The sequence below is a fragment of the Neltuma alba genome, unplaced genomic scaffold, assembly GCF_004799145.2.
Source record: "Neltuma alba isolate B1F8T4 unplaced genomic scaffold, ASM479914v2 tig00001414_pilon, whole genome shotgun sequence".
In the NCBI taxonomy this organism is placed as follows: domain Eukaryota; kingdom Viridiplantae; phylum Streptophyta; class Magnoliopsida; order Fabales; family Fabaceae; genus Neltuma; species Neltuma alba.
This window is the reverse complement of record NW_021632455.1, coordinates 17,426-36,362: the sequence shown is the minus strand read 5'-3', so window position 1 is coordinate 36,362 and position 18,937 is coordinate 17,426. Positions and strand designations below refer to the sequence as shown.

General features: G+C 35.2%; 3 protein-coding genes across 4 annotated transcripts; all 3 read left to right on the top strand.

Moving 5' to 3' along the window:
* Positions 1–1,154: 1,154 nt before the first annotated feature.
* On the top strand, positions 1,155–2,618 carry LOC114756943 (uncharacterized). Its single transcript, XM_028945920.1, has one exon. The coding sequence runs from the start codon at positions 1,155–1,157 to the stop codon at positions 2,616–2,618; it is 1,464 nt and encodes a 487-aa protein (XP_028801753.1).
* A 5,796-nt stretch (positions 2,619–8,414) lies between these two features.
* Positions 8,415–18,184, top strand: LOC114756915 (pentatricopeptide repeat-containing protein At2g27800, mitochondrial-like). The gene is made up of 5 exons (XM_028945884.1): positions 8,415–8,458; positions 8,627–8,702; positions 9,652–9,703; positions 10,345–11,043; positions 17,533–18,184. Exons 1-4 carry the CDS (start codon positions 8,415–8,417, stop codon positions 11,022–11,024), a joined length of 852 nt encoding a protein of 283 aa, XP_028801717.1. The 3' UTR covers positions 11,025–11,043; positions 17,533–18,184.
* LOC114756879 (uncharacterized) lies at positions 11,999–17,160 on the top strand. 2 transcript variants are annotated; one of them, XM_028945833.1, is made up of 2 exons: positions 11,999–13,005; positions 16,884–17,160. In XM_028945833.1, the coding sequence occupies exons 1-2, from the start codon at positions 12,257–12,259 to the stop codon at positions 17,101–17,103; spliced, it is 969 nt and encodes a 322-aa protein (XP_028801666.1). In that variant the 5' UTR covers positions 11,999–12,256; the 3' UTR covers positions 17,104–17,160. The 2 variants fall into 2 exon arrangements, with proteins under 2 accessions (XP_028801666.1, XP_028801659.1); XM_028945826.1 differs by having other exon boundaries at positions 11,999–13,009; positions 16,888–17,160.
* Positions 18,185–18,937: the final 753 nt, after the last annotated feature.

Below are 18,937 nucleotides of genomic sequence, written 5' to 3'. Positions count from 1 at the left end.
ACAAAAATCACAATGCGTGAATGAAGAAACATCATTTTCAATAAGGGGCAAGCAATGGAGAGCAGCTCCAAACAATAATGTTCGGAACCACTGACCTTTCACTTGTTTCATTGATCATACACCTTTAAAGCCTCCAAATTTAAGGCACTTTAGAAAATTCTGGTCTACACCACATGTTTGTGTCTTTGCCTAATTTGACATAAGAATTTCACATGTAGATTCAATTTCGTCTATCCATTTGCATTCATGTGTTAGAAACTATTGCTAGTCTAGAAATTTTGCCAACAAAAATACATATTTGAATCCACGTTAGGAGAAGTGTTTAGTGCTTCACAGTGACTAAAAAAAGCTTCATGTGCTCAATTAAATAAAATAATGTAATTATGTTTTTAGATTTTTGTAAATTATTTTTTCCTTCTCGTATGTGATTGGATTGCCTTGAGATCTCAACAAACAACAAATCATTCTAATCTAAATAAACAGCGAAGGATTCTCAAGGAAGTACACGTGTGACCAATCCTTGTTTGCCCTTTTCTGAATCCTTTCCTTCCCCTCCATGCATGGAATTCTCCTCCAACTCCAACTCACAGCAAACTTAGAGAGATAATAAAATCAAAACAGAGAAAGGAATTATGGCTTCTGCTTTAGCTCCTTTGATTTTTCTTCACTGCTACTACCCATCCTTCTCTTCAAAATCTGATCTTTTCATCCCATACCCACCAAATTTCTCAGCTCTCTGTATACTTTCCTGGAGTTGAATATATATATATATATATATATATATATTAAAAAAAAGACGAAATCTTAGGGCCTGTCCTCTTTTTGTGGGTCGGATCTTGTACTTGTAGAACTGTCACATCTGAACACTAAGGTGATTCTCTTCTTCCCGATGATCAGTGGTTCAAAAGCAAGAAACTTCGTGATCTGTCTCTTATGAGCTCGATCTGGATTCTGAGTTTTGTCCATTGCTTCGTACAGCAACCATTTGATTTTTGTCCCCAGTGAGAAATATGGTTATAAAATATGTTGTCCTCGCTGTTTTGAGATGGGTAATACTGCAATAGTTTTCTGATCTTGTTATTTCTTGTTTTCTGGGTGTGTGTGCATATATATATATATATATTCTGAATTAGATTCTTCAAGTCAATCAATCAATGGAGGAGACGAGGAAGTTCGTGTGCAAGTTCTGCAACAAGAGATTCCCCAGTGGGAAGTCTCTGGGTGGTCACATTAGAACCCATATGAATCAACATTCAAGCAATAAGGCCATTGCTGATTCTAGAAAGCTCGAAAGCAATGATGTTGATGATGCTGAGAGAAAGAAGAGGAGGAAGAGAGATTTAAGCTCATCAGATTATGGCCTCAGAGAGAATCCCAGAAAAACGAAGAGGTTTGTTCATAATCATCCCTTCTTCACTTTACATCATAAGGAGAAGTTCTGCAGAGAATGTGGGAAAGGATTTTCTTCTTTGAAAGCTCTATGTGGTCACATGGCGTGTCACACTGAAAAAGTAGAGAAGCAGAAATTTGCAACGATGGATGAAGCTCAATCTGATGCTGAAACTTCTGATCCAGATGATTTGAAGAGAACAAGGTTCATGACCCTTAACAATAATAACCCAACTTCTTCTGCGTCGGGGGTTGAACAAGAAGAAGAAGGAGTAGAAGAGGTGGCTACTTGCTTGATATTGTTGTCCAAGGGTTTTTATAGCCACAAAGGTCGTTTTGATTTGGACAAAGAGTCTAATTCTGATAACTATTCTGCAATTTTAGCGGGCAAAGCCAAATCACACTCTGTTGATGCCAGAATTGGTGTAGATGATGCTCAGAATAAGGTTAAGAACTCTGTTTATAATGCTTCTGAGATTGTGAAGGTGGGAAAGGACAAGATGAAGCTGAAGTTTTCAGATTCTGGGTATTCCAGATATGGTTCAAAAAAGGAAGATTCAAATGTTTCGATTCATGGGGTTTTCAGGAATGATGTTTTTAATCGACCAAAAGTGGAAGATGGGTATGGATTTAAGGATTATGATGATGTCTTTGATGAACCGAGGAAGATGATGATCAACAACAGATGCTACAGGAGCAGAAACGATGAGTCCAAAAAACTAGTGTTGGGAAATTCAGACAAATTCGATTATTCATTTAACAGTGCCAAACAAGAGTATCCTGGTAACAATTTGGATGATCAAGTTTCCTACAAGAAGAAGAAGAAAACTAGTTTTCCTAATCATGAAGTCTACAACAAAGACTCATATGACTCAGAATCATCATATGCTAGTGCTGAGAAAAGCACAGACAGTACTGATTCTGATTCTTTTCCTTGTTCTTATCAGAAGCCTAAGAGCAGTAACAAGGCCAAGAAGAAAGTGATGAAGAAGTCAAAGAAAACAAAGGAGCATGAGTGCCCAATCTGCAACAGAACTTTTAGGTCAGGCCAGGCCTTGGGAGGTCACAAAAGGTCCCATTTCGTAGGTGGATTTGAAGAAAACAACAACAGTGGATTAATAGTCCGACAAGAATCTTTGTCTCCTTCTGGTTCTCCTTCTCCTTCTCCTGCTCCTGCTGTTGTTCCTTGCCTGATTGATCTTAATCTACCTGCTCCTCCTGACGAATAGGGTAATTTTTCATCATTTTCGAGTACCTAATAGTGTCTGGACTGAATTCTGAGAATCTTTTGTCATTGTCCAATGATGAAAGTAATTGGAAATGTTCAGAAAGATTAATGGGTAAATCTTTTTCACCTTTCGGTATCTGCTGGTTTTGTTTTTCATTTCCTTTTGCTGCAAATGTTGAGTTTAACATTCACTGAATCTATGATCTATCTCCATAAAGAATTTTTGTCTCTTCATTTTTCCTTTCTACTTGTGGATGCATGCTTTTTTTCTTTTTCTTTCCCAAAAGTGCTTAAATAATACTCTATGTATGTTGGATCAAAGGTTTCAGATCTCACTGGTGGGGAACTTTCTGAGAGGCATAACTATAGAAACAACTATTCTCTTTTGCTCAGTTTTTGCTTCCATTATTTTTAACTTGTATATTTCCCATAAAGCCTTCCCCTTTAAACCCCACTCAAACTTGATGCCTACTTGTCCTTAATTCTCAAAAGAAAAAGGGAACCCCACATGCTTTTATAAGGCACTTCATTGGTTGAAGTAAATCTTAATATGTTTTGAGGATGAGCCAACATTCTATCTTGATAAAACCCAGTGAAGAGTCCAGAGTCGAATAAATCGATAAGATTAAATAGAAAAGAGTGTTACTTTTAAAGTACTTCAGGAAACAATAGAATACTCTAGAGAATGGCCAATTGATAAAATCCCAGTTGGAAAAAGATTGAAGCAGCTAATTGATATCCCTTTTCAAGGCGGCACTCAAATCAAAATGGACGAGTATCTTATTAAACAAATTCTTCTTATATGAGACAATATCAATAGTTGAAATATGTAGAAAAAGTTAAAACAATTTGAGTAACCCAATGTCAACTTCAATATCATCCACGAGATGCAAAAAAAAATAAAAAATAAAAAAAATCAAGAATCAGAGTATTACGGTTTGATAAGCATGCATTTGACCTTCTAAACCCTTTTCCAAACACACTCTCAATTACTTGTGACTTACATCCAACTTGAGAATAGAGGTTGAACATAGTGGTTAAACAGATGTTGTTTGGTCCAATTTAGGAACAGTAAGAGAATGCCACTTTATTTCCAACATTAGATTCCAGATTGAGGTCAATCTATATTGTGTCCGTGACATGTGCACAGCCTAGGAAGCCTCAAAAGTCTGCGATGAGAAAAGAGGAGGCTGCTGATATTGGTTTGGTTCAGAGACTTATATAGTAAGGAATTTTTTCAGTGCTCTTTGGTAATTGCTGATGTGAGTCATTGGGATTGAAAAGCTGCTGGGAAAGTAAGTGGTTGGGCTAATACTCTAGATGTTGAAGATTTGATCTTTTGGGATAATTAATAGTAACAAACTTTATTTATAACACAGATCAGAATGTTGAATATTGAGGTGGATGAAACTTGTAAGGTTGCCTAACACTTGAGGTAGCAATATAGTACTAATAATTCTGCTAAGAAAACACTAATCTGCATCAATCATCATAGCCCTTTTTACTTTAACTTAACAGCACTTTTGTAGAATATAACTGTACTTAGTTGTCCAAGTTCTAATAATTTTCCTTCTATTCTGTAACTTACAAATTATCTTGTTCATACTTCATAACCAAATATTTCATTTTAAGAAAATCCGTCTTTTTATTTTTTTTAAAAATCATTTCTCCCCTTTCCTCAGCTAACCCTTTGCTTCTTCCATAACAATATTATTTTAATATTATAAGGGACTGTTAAATTATATGATATTACTTCTGTTTTTTATCGACAAACTACCCTCTTTTCTTCTGTTTTTTATTTGTGTTTCTTCTCCACTGGTACTATTGTTAATGACCAGTGAATAATTTCAATTTAGGAGGTGTTTCGCTATTGCCAAAAGGATTTTCTAAAAGCATTTTTTCACAAATTGAGATAAACTCCTTTATATATTTACTTCGTATATCATAAAATCATTTTTAAAGTCATAGTTTGGTTTCTATCCAAACACTTTCTTAGTATCTTTAGCACTGACGTTAAATTTTGAGGACGACCAATTTCATATAAATTTGTATATTTTATAATAATATTAAATGGATGGTCTTAAATTAAACTGCATAATTAATTTAAATTTATATAAATCAGATCAAATTAAAATCTGAAAATAAGAAAATAAAATATATGAAAACAATAATTGTCATCAACTCGAGGAGACTGTTAATGTAGAGGCTACAAATAAACTAAATTAGATATTTGTAATTCAACACTTTTTATTAGACATGTTAAAAATAGTCAAAGCTATTTTTTATATAAAGATTTGTACGGGTATATTGCTACTTTGAATCAGCAAGTTAGTTATCTTAGCCAATTAATAGAAATGATATCTTTGTAAATTTGTGTTAAAATCTTGTTGAGAGGATTGCGGTTGGCTAAGTACTTTAAGTTGGATTAAAACTTAAAAAAATATTTTTAATATTAGAGGCTCAATATCAATCACTTAATTCATTCCAAGTTTGCTGGTCAAATATGGGTTTGAAGAGAGAAAAGTGGCTAAAATTAAGGTAATTGATTGAAGAGTAAACTGTTTAATTTGTTTGCAATAATTAGAATTATCTCATGAAAGCAGTAGTAATTGTCAAAGTTATGCTCTAAAATTTCTGAGAGTATGTCATCTCGTGTTCACATAAGTTGGACAAGTTACTTGTTTCTATTTGACCAATAAATAAATATTTTTAAAACTTCTCAAATTAAGAAATGGGGGAAAATATTTTTGAAGGAAATATTATTCTTCTTCCGAAATCATATTCCTTAGACTTTCGTATGCAATAATAGATGAACCGATCATTTTTAATGGAACCAATCACGGGTATGTTTGGATTGTGGGCGTGAAAAGTGACTTTTATTTTATGTGATTTTTGTAAATATAAGTTAAGATAAAATTCAGTTAATGTAATATGATTTATATTTGGATTGATTTTTATAAAAAAAATTATTTTGACATATTGAAACTTGTTTGGATGATTAATGAAAAAGCAAGTTTAGATATAAAATAACTGAAAATGATATAAATTTTGTTATAATGGCATAATTTTGGGAGAAATATTAAAATAAAAATTATGAAAAAATAGAAAATTTAAGTTATAATGAAATTTTTTTTGAAAACTCAAATTTAGATATAAAGTGACAGGAAATGACATTAATTTTATTAAGTACCTATATTCATATATAAATATATATATTATATTTGACGAATATATGAGAAATTAAAAGTATAAAAATAAAGAGTTAATTATTTATTATTAGAAAAATTATAAACACTAAAAAATTAGATATATTTAATGTGGTTTTTATATACATGACTATTGAATATGTTTTATTGTTTCTTTGGAAATTTTTAAAAATTAATTGAAAATTAACTATAGTTATCGATTGGGTTTGTAGTCGACTCTCATCATTAAATTTCATTAGTTATTTTTTCCTTCTTAAAGTACTGTTGTAAATATCAAGTTATTGGAGTATTTTCAAAGAAATTTTATCTTTTCTTTTTTTTATAGAGCAAGATCGATCTCATTTTTTCTTTGTATCTCTTGTGGATTATTTTCTCGTAGGAATGAGCTTTTTTCTCTAAAGGCGTGTTTGAGATTACGTTTGAACCCTCAAACATGCATCCCAACCGGAGAAGTAAGGGTGTTCACGGGACGGATCGGGACCGGGACAGGCCCGTCCCGGTTCCGTCCCGATGAACAGTAACGGGACAGATTTTCTGTCCCGTGTCCCGGCCCGTCCCGAGGTTGTCCCGGTCCCGGTCGGGACGGGACGGATTCGGGACGGGACCGGGACCGAAATATATTGTTTTTTATTTTTTTTAATTTTTTTTAAAAAAATCTGATTTTTTTAATTATATTTTTTTGAGCTTAAATCTTATAAAAACATCTTTTTTATTTGTTTGGGCACTTTAACAAAAAGCTCAAAATATTACATATAATAGTTATTAAAAACTCTAAACAAAAGCTTTTAACACAATAAAAACTTGCTAAAAAATCTAATCATCAATAATCTCAAATCATTAACAAATATAAAAACTCAAATAATATATCCATAGTTCTATACAATAGTCTCAAATCTTAAAAAAATATGAAAAAAATGATATTATATAAAAGTTAAAAAAATTAATTTTTTTTTTAAAAAAGGGACCGGGGCGGGACCGGGACGGACGACCCCGTCCCGTGTCCCGTCCCGTCCCGGTTTGTCCCGTCCCGAAAAATTTCGGGACGGATCCTCCCGTCCAATAAGACCGGGACCGGAACGGGCCGACCGGACGGGCCGCTTTGAACACCCCTACGGAGAAGCAAGAGACAGATTCAAAAATGATGTTTGGGCCCATGTTGAGATGTATTTGACTTCTGCCTTTGAATGAACTTATGCAATAAGCTCAATTATGCTATTTTTCGGTGGAAGGAGTGTTAGAGGAATACCGTTACATATATACACATACATTTGTATGATTTCTAATTTATATATATATTTAATTAAATATTTTAGTATTTTTTTAATTTTCTTCTAATAATAAATTAAAAATTTTAATTATTAATATTTTTATTTTCAATACTTCTTTTAAAATGGTCACATTATATATATAATTTCTTTTTAATAACAAATTAAATTTCTTTATTTTTAATAATTTTATTTTTATTACTTCTTTTAAAATGGTCACATTATATATATCTAATATTAGATATGTACTATTTAATAAAATTTATGTCCTTCTAAGTTATTTTGTATCCAAACTTACTTTTACATTTATTATCCAAACATGTTTCAACTTCTCAAATTAATTTTTTTACAAAACCCAATCCAAACATAAATCATATCATACTATCTGATTTTTACTCAATCTGACTTCTGTAAAAATCAGATTGAAAAAAGTTATTAATTCCACTGCTAATCCAAACACACCTTCAAAGCAACATAAAATAGCTTCACTATCACTTCACAGTAGAATCAAAAGTTCATTTGCATAAATGCTATACCAAAAAAGTACTTCTCCCCAAATAACCCTACACCGTGCGTCGCGCAATTTACTAAGTGCGTTTTTCACTCCAAATGGAGATCCAAACACTCTATATTACATCGTGTTCAACCTCTCCTCTCATTTGCTTGGTTTATTTTTTGGCGGTGACATGAGATCCATTCTCATTAACATCTATAATTTTGTAAATAATGAATCTTAAATAAATCTATAAACTGTAATCATCAATTCCCATTAGGAAAAAAAACTTAGAACAAGTTTCTTATATTTATTATGTCAGATTTTCTAATGATACATGTCCATGTGTCCTTTTTGGTTTTATGCGAATTTATAATAAATATTATTAAATGCTAATATTTTAAAAATATAACACATGGTTATGTTTAATTTGAGAACTTGATATAATGTATATAAATAATTTGATATAAGTATTGTTCTCCCCATTATCATAGAAGAAAGTCCAAGGAATATGGTTTCAAAAGAAAAATAATACTTCCGTCAAAGATATTTTCCTCCCATTTTTCAACTTGAGAAAAATCTGGGAAGAATTCAAAAAAAATATATTTAAATTTTAAAATATTTTTATAGTCATTTTTTATTTAAGATTTTAAAATTTTAAAGATTTTTTTTTTTTTGAGATTCTCTCAAAAACTTGTGTATGCACTCTATCTTTACAAAAGAAAAATAGTTTTTCTTTTGGTGAAAATCAAGGGCCCAAGCCCAGCCTACACCCACAATATCCTGACCCGCTTCTGTCGAGTCCGCATTACATGTTGAGCCGATATGGCGATATGTGGGAACCAGAGGCTGATCTTTTAAACGACGTCGTCCAGCTGTATCCCCAAAAACAGCAAACGACGTCGTCCAGATGAAACAGACCAATCTCACCTGTTAACTGTAAAATGATCATAGCCATTCACTAATAAAATAATAATAATAATAATAATCAGGGACTTTGGGTTGGGATTCTCCCTTCGCTTCACTCTGACCCAGCGCTGTGAAGACGAGATGCGCAGGGGCGAAAGGGTAGATATGGAAACGGCGGTGAAACTCCGGTGACTGATGCATGGTGGCCTCAGGTGATTAACGTTTGCATTTGTAGTGTCAACAGAACTCGTTTTCTTGATGAAGCTTTATGCAAACATAGCTTGAATTTTCCCATTTGCTTTCCTATCGCATCTTCTTTCGGTAAGGCTCAGTCGTTCTAAATTGAACTGGATCGTTTTTGGGTTTCTATTTCTGGGTAAGAAAATCCAAATGAGTGGGATTATTTGTGGTATTTACCCCTCGTCCTCTGCTATTCTGTTCAGTTGCTGCCTCCTCCCTCCTATTCCCATTAAGCTCAGTATACACTGTAACTAAATAAGGTTACTTCCTATGTCAATGATGCCGTATTTTGGTTTTGCTGGAGTACCTATGGATCATTCCGTATGGTATTGTCCTTTGCTAATAATTATATCAGTTCCAATATCATCGTAAAGAGCTAATTCAACATTAGATCAGAAACTATTCACACGTTGGAAGGAACGCTTAGCATTGTTCACTTTTTCTTGGTCAAGACAGCATTGTTCACTTTATCATAAGATGGTAATGGTTGGGAGTGATTGTAAAATGGCGATTTTGGGGTGTCACAGTGTATGAATTCAACAGTGAAGCCAGGTTTGGCTGCCTCGGTGAAGGACAATATAATAGTGTAAACTTTAAAGGGCGAAGCCACGTTTCCATTAAGTGGGGAATTTGGAGGATGGAGTATGGAAATGGCCTATCATTCTTTCACTAACGAAAACTGTGCGTCTAGTTGATGGGCTTCTGGTGCTCATATATTCGCTGAGCAGGTAATTTGGACTCGCCTCCACACCCATACCTCCAGCCACCCCAGGTCCAGACTCCAACCACCCAGAACCTTACCAAAGTACCCTAGATCTGAAATTCTGGTTCTAAGGCAATTAAAAAACCAGCCCTGTTGTCGCCCCTGTTACCATTCAGAGTGTATTTGATCATACAATCTGATGTTTGTGTCAATTTCAGGAATATCCTCAAAGTGGAAAGGCGACAGAAGAGGAAATCTCTAGCTTTGCTGGTAAGCAAATAGGGTTTATTTGACAGTGAAAGAAATGTATTCTTTTGGTAGAAATTGCTTGAAACATGGTAGCTGCTCCATTAGAAACTTTTTGAATCATCTATGCTTTGCAAACTCATTTTGGCAACAATTTCATGAATCAGCTTTGCTCAATAGTCCCATTGTACAAAATTCTAGGATTACTGTTTTTGAGACTCATAAAGTTGGACCCTTTTCCCAAATCTCTTCTAAAACAACTCCAGCCCTGCATGCGCCCTCTTGCATTGTTTATTATTCAACCAAGCCACCTTCAAGGTCATTTCGAAGAAGAGCTCGTAAGCGACTGTTAAAATCCTTGAAGCCTACTCTAGATCAGGCCCAATTTCAATTGGCCTTGTCCCAACTTTCCCCAAGGTTTACTCCTGAGGAACTCTGTAATGTTATTACTTTTCAAGAAGACCCATTAGTTTGCTTGGAGCTCTTTAATTGGGCATCACAACAATCCAGGTTTCGGCACAACACCACCACTTATCACATAACCATCCAGAAGCTCGGTGCGGCACAAATGTACCAAGAAATGGATGATGTTGTCAATCAAGTGCTTGCAGTTCCTTTAATTTGTTCAGAGGCACTTTACAATACCATTATATATTATTTCACAGAAGCTCGAAAGTTGACTCGAGCTGTCAATATATTCAACCACATGAAAAGTAGCAGAAATTCGAATTGCAAACCTTCTATCAGAACCTATAATATCCTTTTTGCAGCACTGTTGAGCAGAGGAAGCAACTCTTACATAAATCATGCGTATATGGACACTATTAGGTGTCTGTTTAAGCAGATGGTCAATGATGGGGTAGAGCCTGATATATTTACTTTAAATTCCATGATCAAAGGTTATGTGCTTTCTCTCCATGTTAATGATGCGCTGAGGATATTCCATCAGATGGGCGGGGTTTATGCTTGCAAGCCTAACTCTTTTACCTATGATTATTTGATACATGGCTTGTGTGCGCAAGGAAGAACGAAGAATGCTAAAGAGATATGCAATGAAATGAAGACCGCAGGCTTAATCCCAAGTAGTAAATCTTATAATTCACTGGTCAATGCTTTGGCACTTGGTGGAGAGACTGAGGAGGCAGTGGAATATGTGTGGGAGATGACTGAAAATCAGAGGTCAGCTGATTTTATTACTTATAGGACTATACTGGATGAGATATGTAGACAAGGAAGAGTTCAGGAGGCAATGAGGTTATTGCAGGAGTTTCAAGAGAAGAACCTTGTGGATGGGAGTGCTTACAAAAAACTTCTTTATGTGCTGGAAGATGACTATGGGAATTGAGTTAGCAGAGTTGATCCAGGTACTGAGCTGCCTTTCTTTTATTGTTATATTCAGCTTATTCTATGTAAAATTATATTTATTTTCAATGTTCTATGGATCATTTCATCATATCTTTTTGATAACGTGTATAGCAGTGCACAAACTACATAAATAGCAGATTCCTTTCTATTTGGCACTTCATGTAACTGGATGGTGGGGTGGCATATAATATAACAGTTTTTCTCCTTTATGCCTTATATGATCAATCTCTTGTCAAAATCTGGGGTAATATTAGTTTATGTACTCTATCTCACTAGGTTTAGGTAACAAATTTTCTTTTTTCTTTTGGGTTAATACAAATTTTGGTCCCTCAAATTTAAAACGTGTGGTATTAGTCCCTCAAATTATGTCTGTTTATGTCCGTTGGTCCCTGGCTTCTTGGCACCGTTAAATTTTGCTGATATGGAATTAATACCGTTATGTGCTGAGTTGGACCACATGACCTAGTAATGAACCGCTGAGCTGGCATCCTGGTGTCACGTTAGCTGGAGATGGACCGAAAAAAGAAAGAAAAAAAGGGGGAATCAGAGGCAAAACGCAGGGGACGACAAACATAACGATAAACACGATTTGTGGAGGGAAAAAAAAGGGGAAAGTGCTAGGTCAAGAGGACCCACTCGTCGCCGGCGATTACTGACATGGGCGTCACCGGAAAAGTGCTTTTACCGGCGGCCGTCGTGGTAAGAAGGTTTATAACTGATATTCATTTGCTTTTTTCCGTTGAAAGGCGAGGAAGACACTGTTGATCACCATTGTGTTCGCATCGCTGTTGTCAAAGGATAAGTGCTACAAATATGAACCTTTAAATATATTGATTGAAAGTCCCGTCCTGTTCATCTTGCAATCTGTTCGAAATAGTGGTGACATTGGAGTTGCATTGTGCATTTGAGTTCAACTAACTCAAAGTCCCATCTTGTTCATCATGCAATCTGTGGTCAGTGTCTGTGGGTGTGCTGTTTTGATTTGTGTTAGTTGAACCCATTGGTGCTCTGTTTTGATGAGTGTCCGTGGGCAGTGTTAAACAAAACCAGAGCACAATCGTGTATAATTTGTTTATGTTGCTGTTCATTTCGATGATATGGTCTGTGGGTACAATGTTGTTGCCGAACAATGGGTGTGGTTCATGCATTGCTTACATTGTGCTCTGTTTATTGTTAAATTAATTTTGATATCATGTTGACTGATGTTATGTAATGTTTTGTTTCATCTTGTCGTGGTTTAGTTTACTATTTTGCCGTGACAGGTTAAATATGGATAGGGAGCAAGGGAAAAGTGATAGATGTGATACTGGTGGGGAGGAAGGGAGCGAAACAAAATCAGGGTCTGTGTTCTCAGACTTTGAGAACAGTGAAGAGGAGGAAATTGATGATAATTATTTTTCAGAATATGTAGATGTGGGAGTAAATGATGTGTTAGAAGAAGTTGTAGAGAGTTCAGAATTTTGGAGAGCCGAACCTGATGGTAGAGGACAAAATAATGTTGTTAAGGCAAGGGAGGAAGATATATTGGGCCTGTTATCTGATCATGAGTCAGAGGGAATTGATGAAAGTGAAAGATCAAGTGAAGAAGACGATGAAGGAGAAGGCAACGTTAACAGAGTAAGATATAATCCGGTAGAGATGTGCAAAGAGTTTAAATTTGTGTTAGGTATGGAGTTTACTTTCATTGGTCAGTTTAAAGATGCAGTTAGAGAGTATGCCTTGCTCCATGGATATGAAATCAAATTTGTGAAGAATGATAAGGTGAGGTGTAGGGTCAAATGTGCACATGTTGAATGCAAGTGGTTAATGTTTGTGAGCCAAGTGAGAGGTGAGTTAACATATCGGTTGAAGACATTACACTCAAAACATACATGTGGGGTATCCTTAAAAGGAAAGAATGCTAGCTACAAGTGGATTGCAGAAAAGATAGTTCACATCATGAAGAGAAACAAAAACATCAAGTTGGCGGATATAATTGCGTCAGTGAGAGAACACTACATGGTTGATGTTTCTGTGTGGAAGGCCTACATGGCTAGAAAAAAGGCCAAGGCGTTGATTGATGGTGACTATAAGGAGAAATATCATAAATTAAGAGATTATTGTGATGAAGTGAGGAAATGTAACTTAGGAACAACATTTGCATTACTTACTGATCAGTCTTGCGTAAATCATCCTCCTGTTTTCAAGAGATTATATGAGTGCATAGGTGCTGTGAAGCGAGGTTTTGTAGCGGGTTGTAGACTGATCATTGGGTTAGATGGGTGTTTCTTAAAGGGTCCATATGGAGGGATATTACTTGTGGCTGTAGGACGTGATGCTAATGACCAGTACTTTCCATTAGCATGGGCTGTGGTTGATTCAGAAAGTAGAGACTCATGGACATGGTCTTTGAAAAATCTGTTCGATGACATTGGGAGTATGCAGGAAAGGAGATGGGTATTTATATCAGACCAGCAAAAAGTAAGTTTATTTTTTTTTGTATTATTTGTATCTTAAATGTATCAAATATTTCTTTACATGAAACTTCGATTGTGATATTTAAATTTTTTGTATCATACAGTTTCTTTACCTTTTCTTTGTATCATATAGATTCTGGATTATTTGTATGTTAAATTATTGTGATAGTTAAATTAAGGTTTTTTGTTCAGCTTTTGATGATTTTTATATGGTGGACCAAAAAGTTACAGAATAAACAAAAGCATATTACTTTTTCCACCGAGCATGCTTGGGTCACGGAAGCATAGTATATAAAAAGATATTTTGACCGAGCATGCTTTCAGTTGTTCATCACCCATTTTTTTATTTTTCTTTCCCAACACGTGGCAAGAGGGGTTCACATTCAGATTCAAATATATTAGGTCATCAAGGTTAGTATCTAGCTGTCACTCACATGTGGTAAAAAGGGTTCACATTCAAATTCAAATTTTTTTGGATCCGGACTGGTTTAGTATGAAGTTGTCATTTACATAGAAGGTGTGGAATATACTTACGGTTTGTGTTGTGTAGATTCTTAGTTGTGGCTTGTGTTGCGCAGGGTCTTGTACTAACATTTGAAGAATTATTAGAAGGTGCGGAACACAGATTTTGTGTGCGCCATTTGTATTCTAATATCAAGGTCAAATATGGAGGAGGCACTCTTATTTGTGACTTAGTTCTCCGTGCTGCAAAGGCAACCGTGCAATCTGATTAGAGAGACCGTATGAATGAGTTGAAGGCTATTTGTAGCGGAGCTCATGATCATTTGATGGCAATCCCTCCAAGTTGTTGGAACAGGTCTCATTTTGATGCATACAGTAAATGCGATACGATCACAAACAATATCACGAAGTCTTTTAATGGAAGATTACTGGAGGCACGAGAACTTCCAATTATTAGTTTGCTTGATTGGATTCGGACATATCTCATGACTCGGTTTGCAGAAAATCGTGTCAAAGCCGATAAGTACCGTGATAAGGGTATTGTGTGTCCGCGACCTCGCAAGTGATTGGACAAAGAAGTTGCAGAATGTCGAAAATGGGAGGCTAGATATGCGGGAAACAACCGGTATGAAGTGTCATTCAATACTCACAAGTTCAAGGTTGATCTCACCGCCAAAACTTGCAGTTGTTATTGGTGGCAACTAAATGGAATCCCATGCAGGTAAAATTATATATGCTTGCTGTCTATATTTCATAGTAAATCTGTTTTTTCCCTCTATTGCTTGAATTCTGAGCATTAATTATGTTATAGACATGCAGCTGCTTGTATTTATGCCAAGAGGGAGGATTCACATGATTATGTGAACAAGTATTTAACATTGCAATCATTTGTTGCGTGTTACTCACCTGTTATTGAGCCAATCAATGGTGAAGCATTGTGGGAGAAAGCTGATGGTGAGCCCATTGAACCTCTCGTATATCACAAGCGTCCTGGAAGGCCAACAAAAAAACGAAAGAAAGGATTGGACGAACAACAATCAGCTGAGACAGAACATGAGAAGCGACAATATCGCACCTTCTTATGCTCTAATTGTGGAAAACAAGGACACAATCGGCGGACTTGCAAGCAACCCACTAGACCTAACAAGCTTCCAATCAAGAGAAAGCAATCATCTTCTACTCAAGAGTCAATTGTTGCAACTCCTCCGGGTAGCAGTCAACCTTGACATTAAAAATTGCAATGGGAAGCATATAGAGCAAGTATTGTGCCTTCATGAATGAAGCATGTTTTGGAAGTATTTTGGCTTTACATAAGAAGCATATTGTCGGACTATTTGTCACTTGTGTAATTATATATTTTGGATATATTTGTGACCTTCAAAATGTTTATCACTTTAGTTTGCAGCATATTTTGGATATATTTGTGACCTTCAAAATCATGGATGAAGGTGTCTTCCTATCAAAAGGAAATAATTGTATATATTAAGTATATAAGTTATAGATAGATGTGTCTTCCTGTCTTAAGTATATAAGTTACCTAAGGTGTTTGCTTCAGTCTCATGTATAAGATTTTAATCAGTTCTGGCTCCCGGTTATGTAAAATTTCCCTCAAGTTATTCACTAATAAAATGAACAAATATTATTATAGATAACTAATGGTTTAATTAACTTTTTTCAAATAACTAATGGTTTATATTTAGAATTAGACGAAGGAATCTCTACCAAACAAAAAGAATTACACGAAGGAATTTAATATATACATGTACATTATACTATTCTTTATACCGCGGGTCAAAGAAGAATGTGAGTGTCATGCGTATCTGTTAGTGTCATGCGCGTCTGCTATGCACAGTGACCACCCTTCTTTATACCCTCGGTCAACCAAAAAAGAAAAAAGAAAAAGAAACAAAACTATTCTTTATATTGATTATTACCAACTTTACAGCGAGCTGAATGATTTAAAAGGGAGAGCACTTTTGGGCGTGCCACCAATCCGATGCATGATATCAATAAATTAACTCTTATTATTCTTCCTACCACATTCGAAGTGTCATTTTGCTTTCTGTTAACACAGGAAATGTTGCTGCCATAATTCTCTTTAGAATAAATACAGCGAACTGATCAGAGAACATTCAACTCAATGACCAATAAAGGCCTCTTCCAGATTAATGAACTTTTACTCAATCAAACAGACGCCTAAAATGTCAGTACATGTTTTCCAGATCTGGGAATGACCGAATGTGCAAGTTAATTCCAACCACAATTACACAAGCATCCCACTCAATTTCTGCTACATCAGCAATTTACACAACAACAATACATTCACCATAACAACTACAAATATAACACCTTCCAGTCTCTTCATCCTCCTTCTCATATCATCACCATCTTTCTTCATCTTCTTCAACTCCTCTAACATTGGATTCTCAACCGGTGCATCAATCCAATCAAAATAATTGCATGACCATTGCTCCTGAAAGCCAGGTAATTCCAGAGGCCATCAAACAAAAACAACCCACCAAACATCCAATAACTCAATCAAATGTGACAAAAAAATTTTATCAGCCACTAACCTTGTAATTTGGTCACTTAAGAAATCTTCTACCATAATTTTGTTCAGTCCATGAAGTGAAAACCACAAGATCGTCCCCACATCTGCATTTTTCAAATCCTCTTTTTCCCATCCTTCTAGCCACAGTCGACGATGACGAGTTCCTGCTTGACCCCATTCCACCTGACTACAGCCTAAGTTGAATTAGATGTTGAAGACGAGATGGAGAGATATGATATTGCAAAAATTGAAAACCCATATCAACAACCTACCAAACACCAATCATCCTTACCTGCGTTTGCCGAATGTTCGTCGCCTTCAGCGGATCTAGGTCGCGTTTGCTGACTCTTTGTCACCTTCACGGATCTTTGTTGCCTTCGCCTTCACCGGATCTTTGTTTCCTTTCTCCACTCGTGCAGATTCTATCTAAACCCTTTCCCCTTTGTTTTTTCTTCCACCGTCGTCCCCTGCGTTTTGCCTTTGATTCCCCCTTTTTTTTTTCTTTTTTCAGTCCATCTCCAGCTAACGTGACACCAGGATGCCAGCTCAGCGGTTCATTACCAGGTCATGTGGTCCAACTCAGCACATAACGGTGTTAATTCCATATCAGCAGGATTTAACGGTGCCAAGAAGCCAGGGATCAACAGACATAAACGGACATAATTTGAGGGACCAATACCACACGTTTTAAATTTCAGGAACTAAAATCAAATTGGGCTTAAATTTGAGAGATCAAAATTTGTATTAACCCTTTTCTTTTTATAAGAATGCGTAGGTAATAAAGAGTTATATGGGCAGAAGCTGCTGATGACAAGTAGTTCTCCATTTTCCCTAGAGAAGCTATATCGGTGTATTGATTGTTCTTCAGTAATTCAGTATCTTCTTTGACCCCTCTTAGATACCAAAATAGTTGCATTAGCAATCTTTTTTCAAAAATTTCATTGCTAACAGTTAAGAAGGTTTGGTATTAAAATATGCATCAGTTGGACCTATTTGATTTTTGTGTCTCGTTCATGCAGGAGTATTCCACAACAGCACTATTGCTCATGGCAGGGTCTGATTATTAAAAAAAAAAAAAAGGATTTCTCATTGCCTGATGCATATTCAAAGCAATATTCCCTTGGTTTATCCCACACCCTGCAAATTTATTGATCAAGATTGAATTGAAGGTGATGAAAGCAATTCTCAGAACAAAGTTGATGTAAAGCAAAGTTAAACTGTATAAGATAAGACGGTTCTGGTCTTATATTTTGGACCACATCAGATCAGATATTTTATGATGAGTTGAGAGCCCCATCCTACCATTCACTGGAAAAGTTTCAGTTTTATTCATGGCAAGACTGGATATTGCCTTGATGCGAGATCCTCTGGAGGAAGAAAAATTTGGAGAACGGTGATGCAACATGTAAATATGGTACAAGGCGATTAGTAGTTTCTGACCCTCCAAAAAGTGGAAGTCTCATTGATCCCAAGGTGCAGAATAATATGCTGATTGCTCAAAAAAGGCTGGCTTAAGTTTGGAATTTTGTCCAAGCTGTACAGATCTTTGTCTAATTGTATGCTTTAGTTATCACTTCTTTCCCACATTTTGCAAGTACCTTTGATTTTTTATCCATCTTATCTGTTGAAGTGAAAGTTTCACTCTAAAGAAATACTGCCTCTAGTCCTTAATATTGGTCTCTGGTCTTTAGTGTTGGTAATTAATATAAAAACTAATTTGATATTCAATTTGATCCTAAATATAGGACTTTAATTTACTTTGTCTCTTATGTTTATCTATTTTTCTAAAATAGTCTTTGTAGTAGTTACACATGTTAAATGTTCTATCAAATTGTGACTTTAGTTAATGCACATGATTGGCAAGAGTATTATAAGGAAAATAGCACCTATTTATTACAAATAATTAACTTAACAAACTTTTTTAATATACTGAAAATAATCAATTAGCTCTTATATTAAGAATCAGAAGTATTATATACATAATATTATTTTGTTGAAGTGAATAATTTTCTCTGAAAGCCACATATAGCTGAAGAAATATGTCCATTACATTCCAAATTTAATATAAATACAGGGTAAAATCTAAGCAATACGTTGAACTATGCTAGATTTATTTTTTGTAAAATGATGAATTGATGATTGAATTTGAACTACTCGATATTATCCAGGGTAAGTGTTTGTTTGGAACCATCACATTACTCTTGAACCAACCTAAAGAAGGTAATTCATTAGGTATTACTAATGTCCCATCTTGTGTTGTGTTGGAGAACATGACTCAATAACTCCCTAATGAATATAGAAATATCGTCATGTTGTGACTTACAAATAATACTACATCTAGTCCTAAACTAGGATTTGAAGTAATATTATTTGTTACTATACAAACTACATATTATATTTATGACCGCAAGTAGTATTACTAAG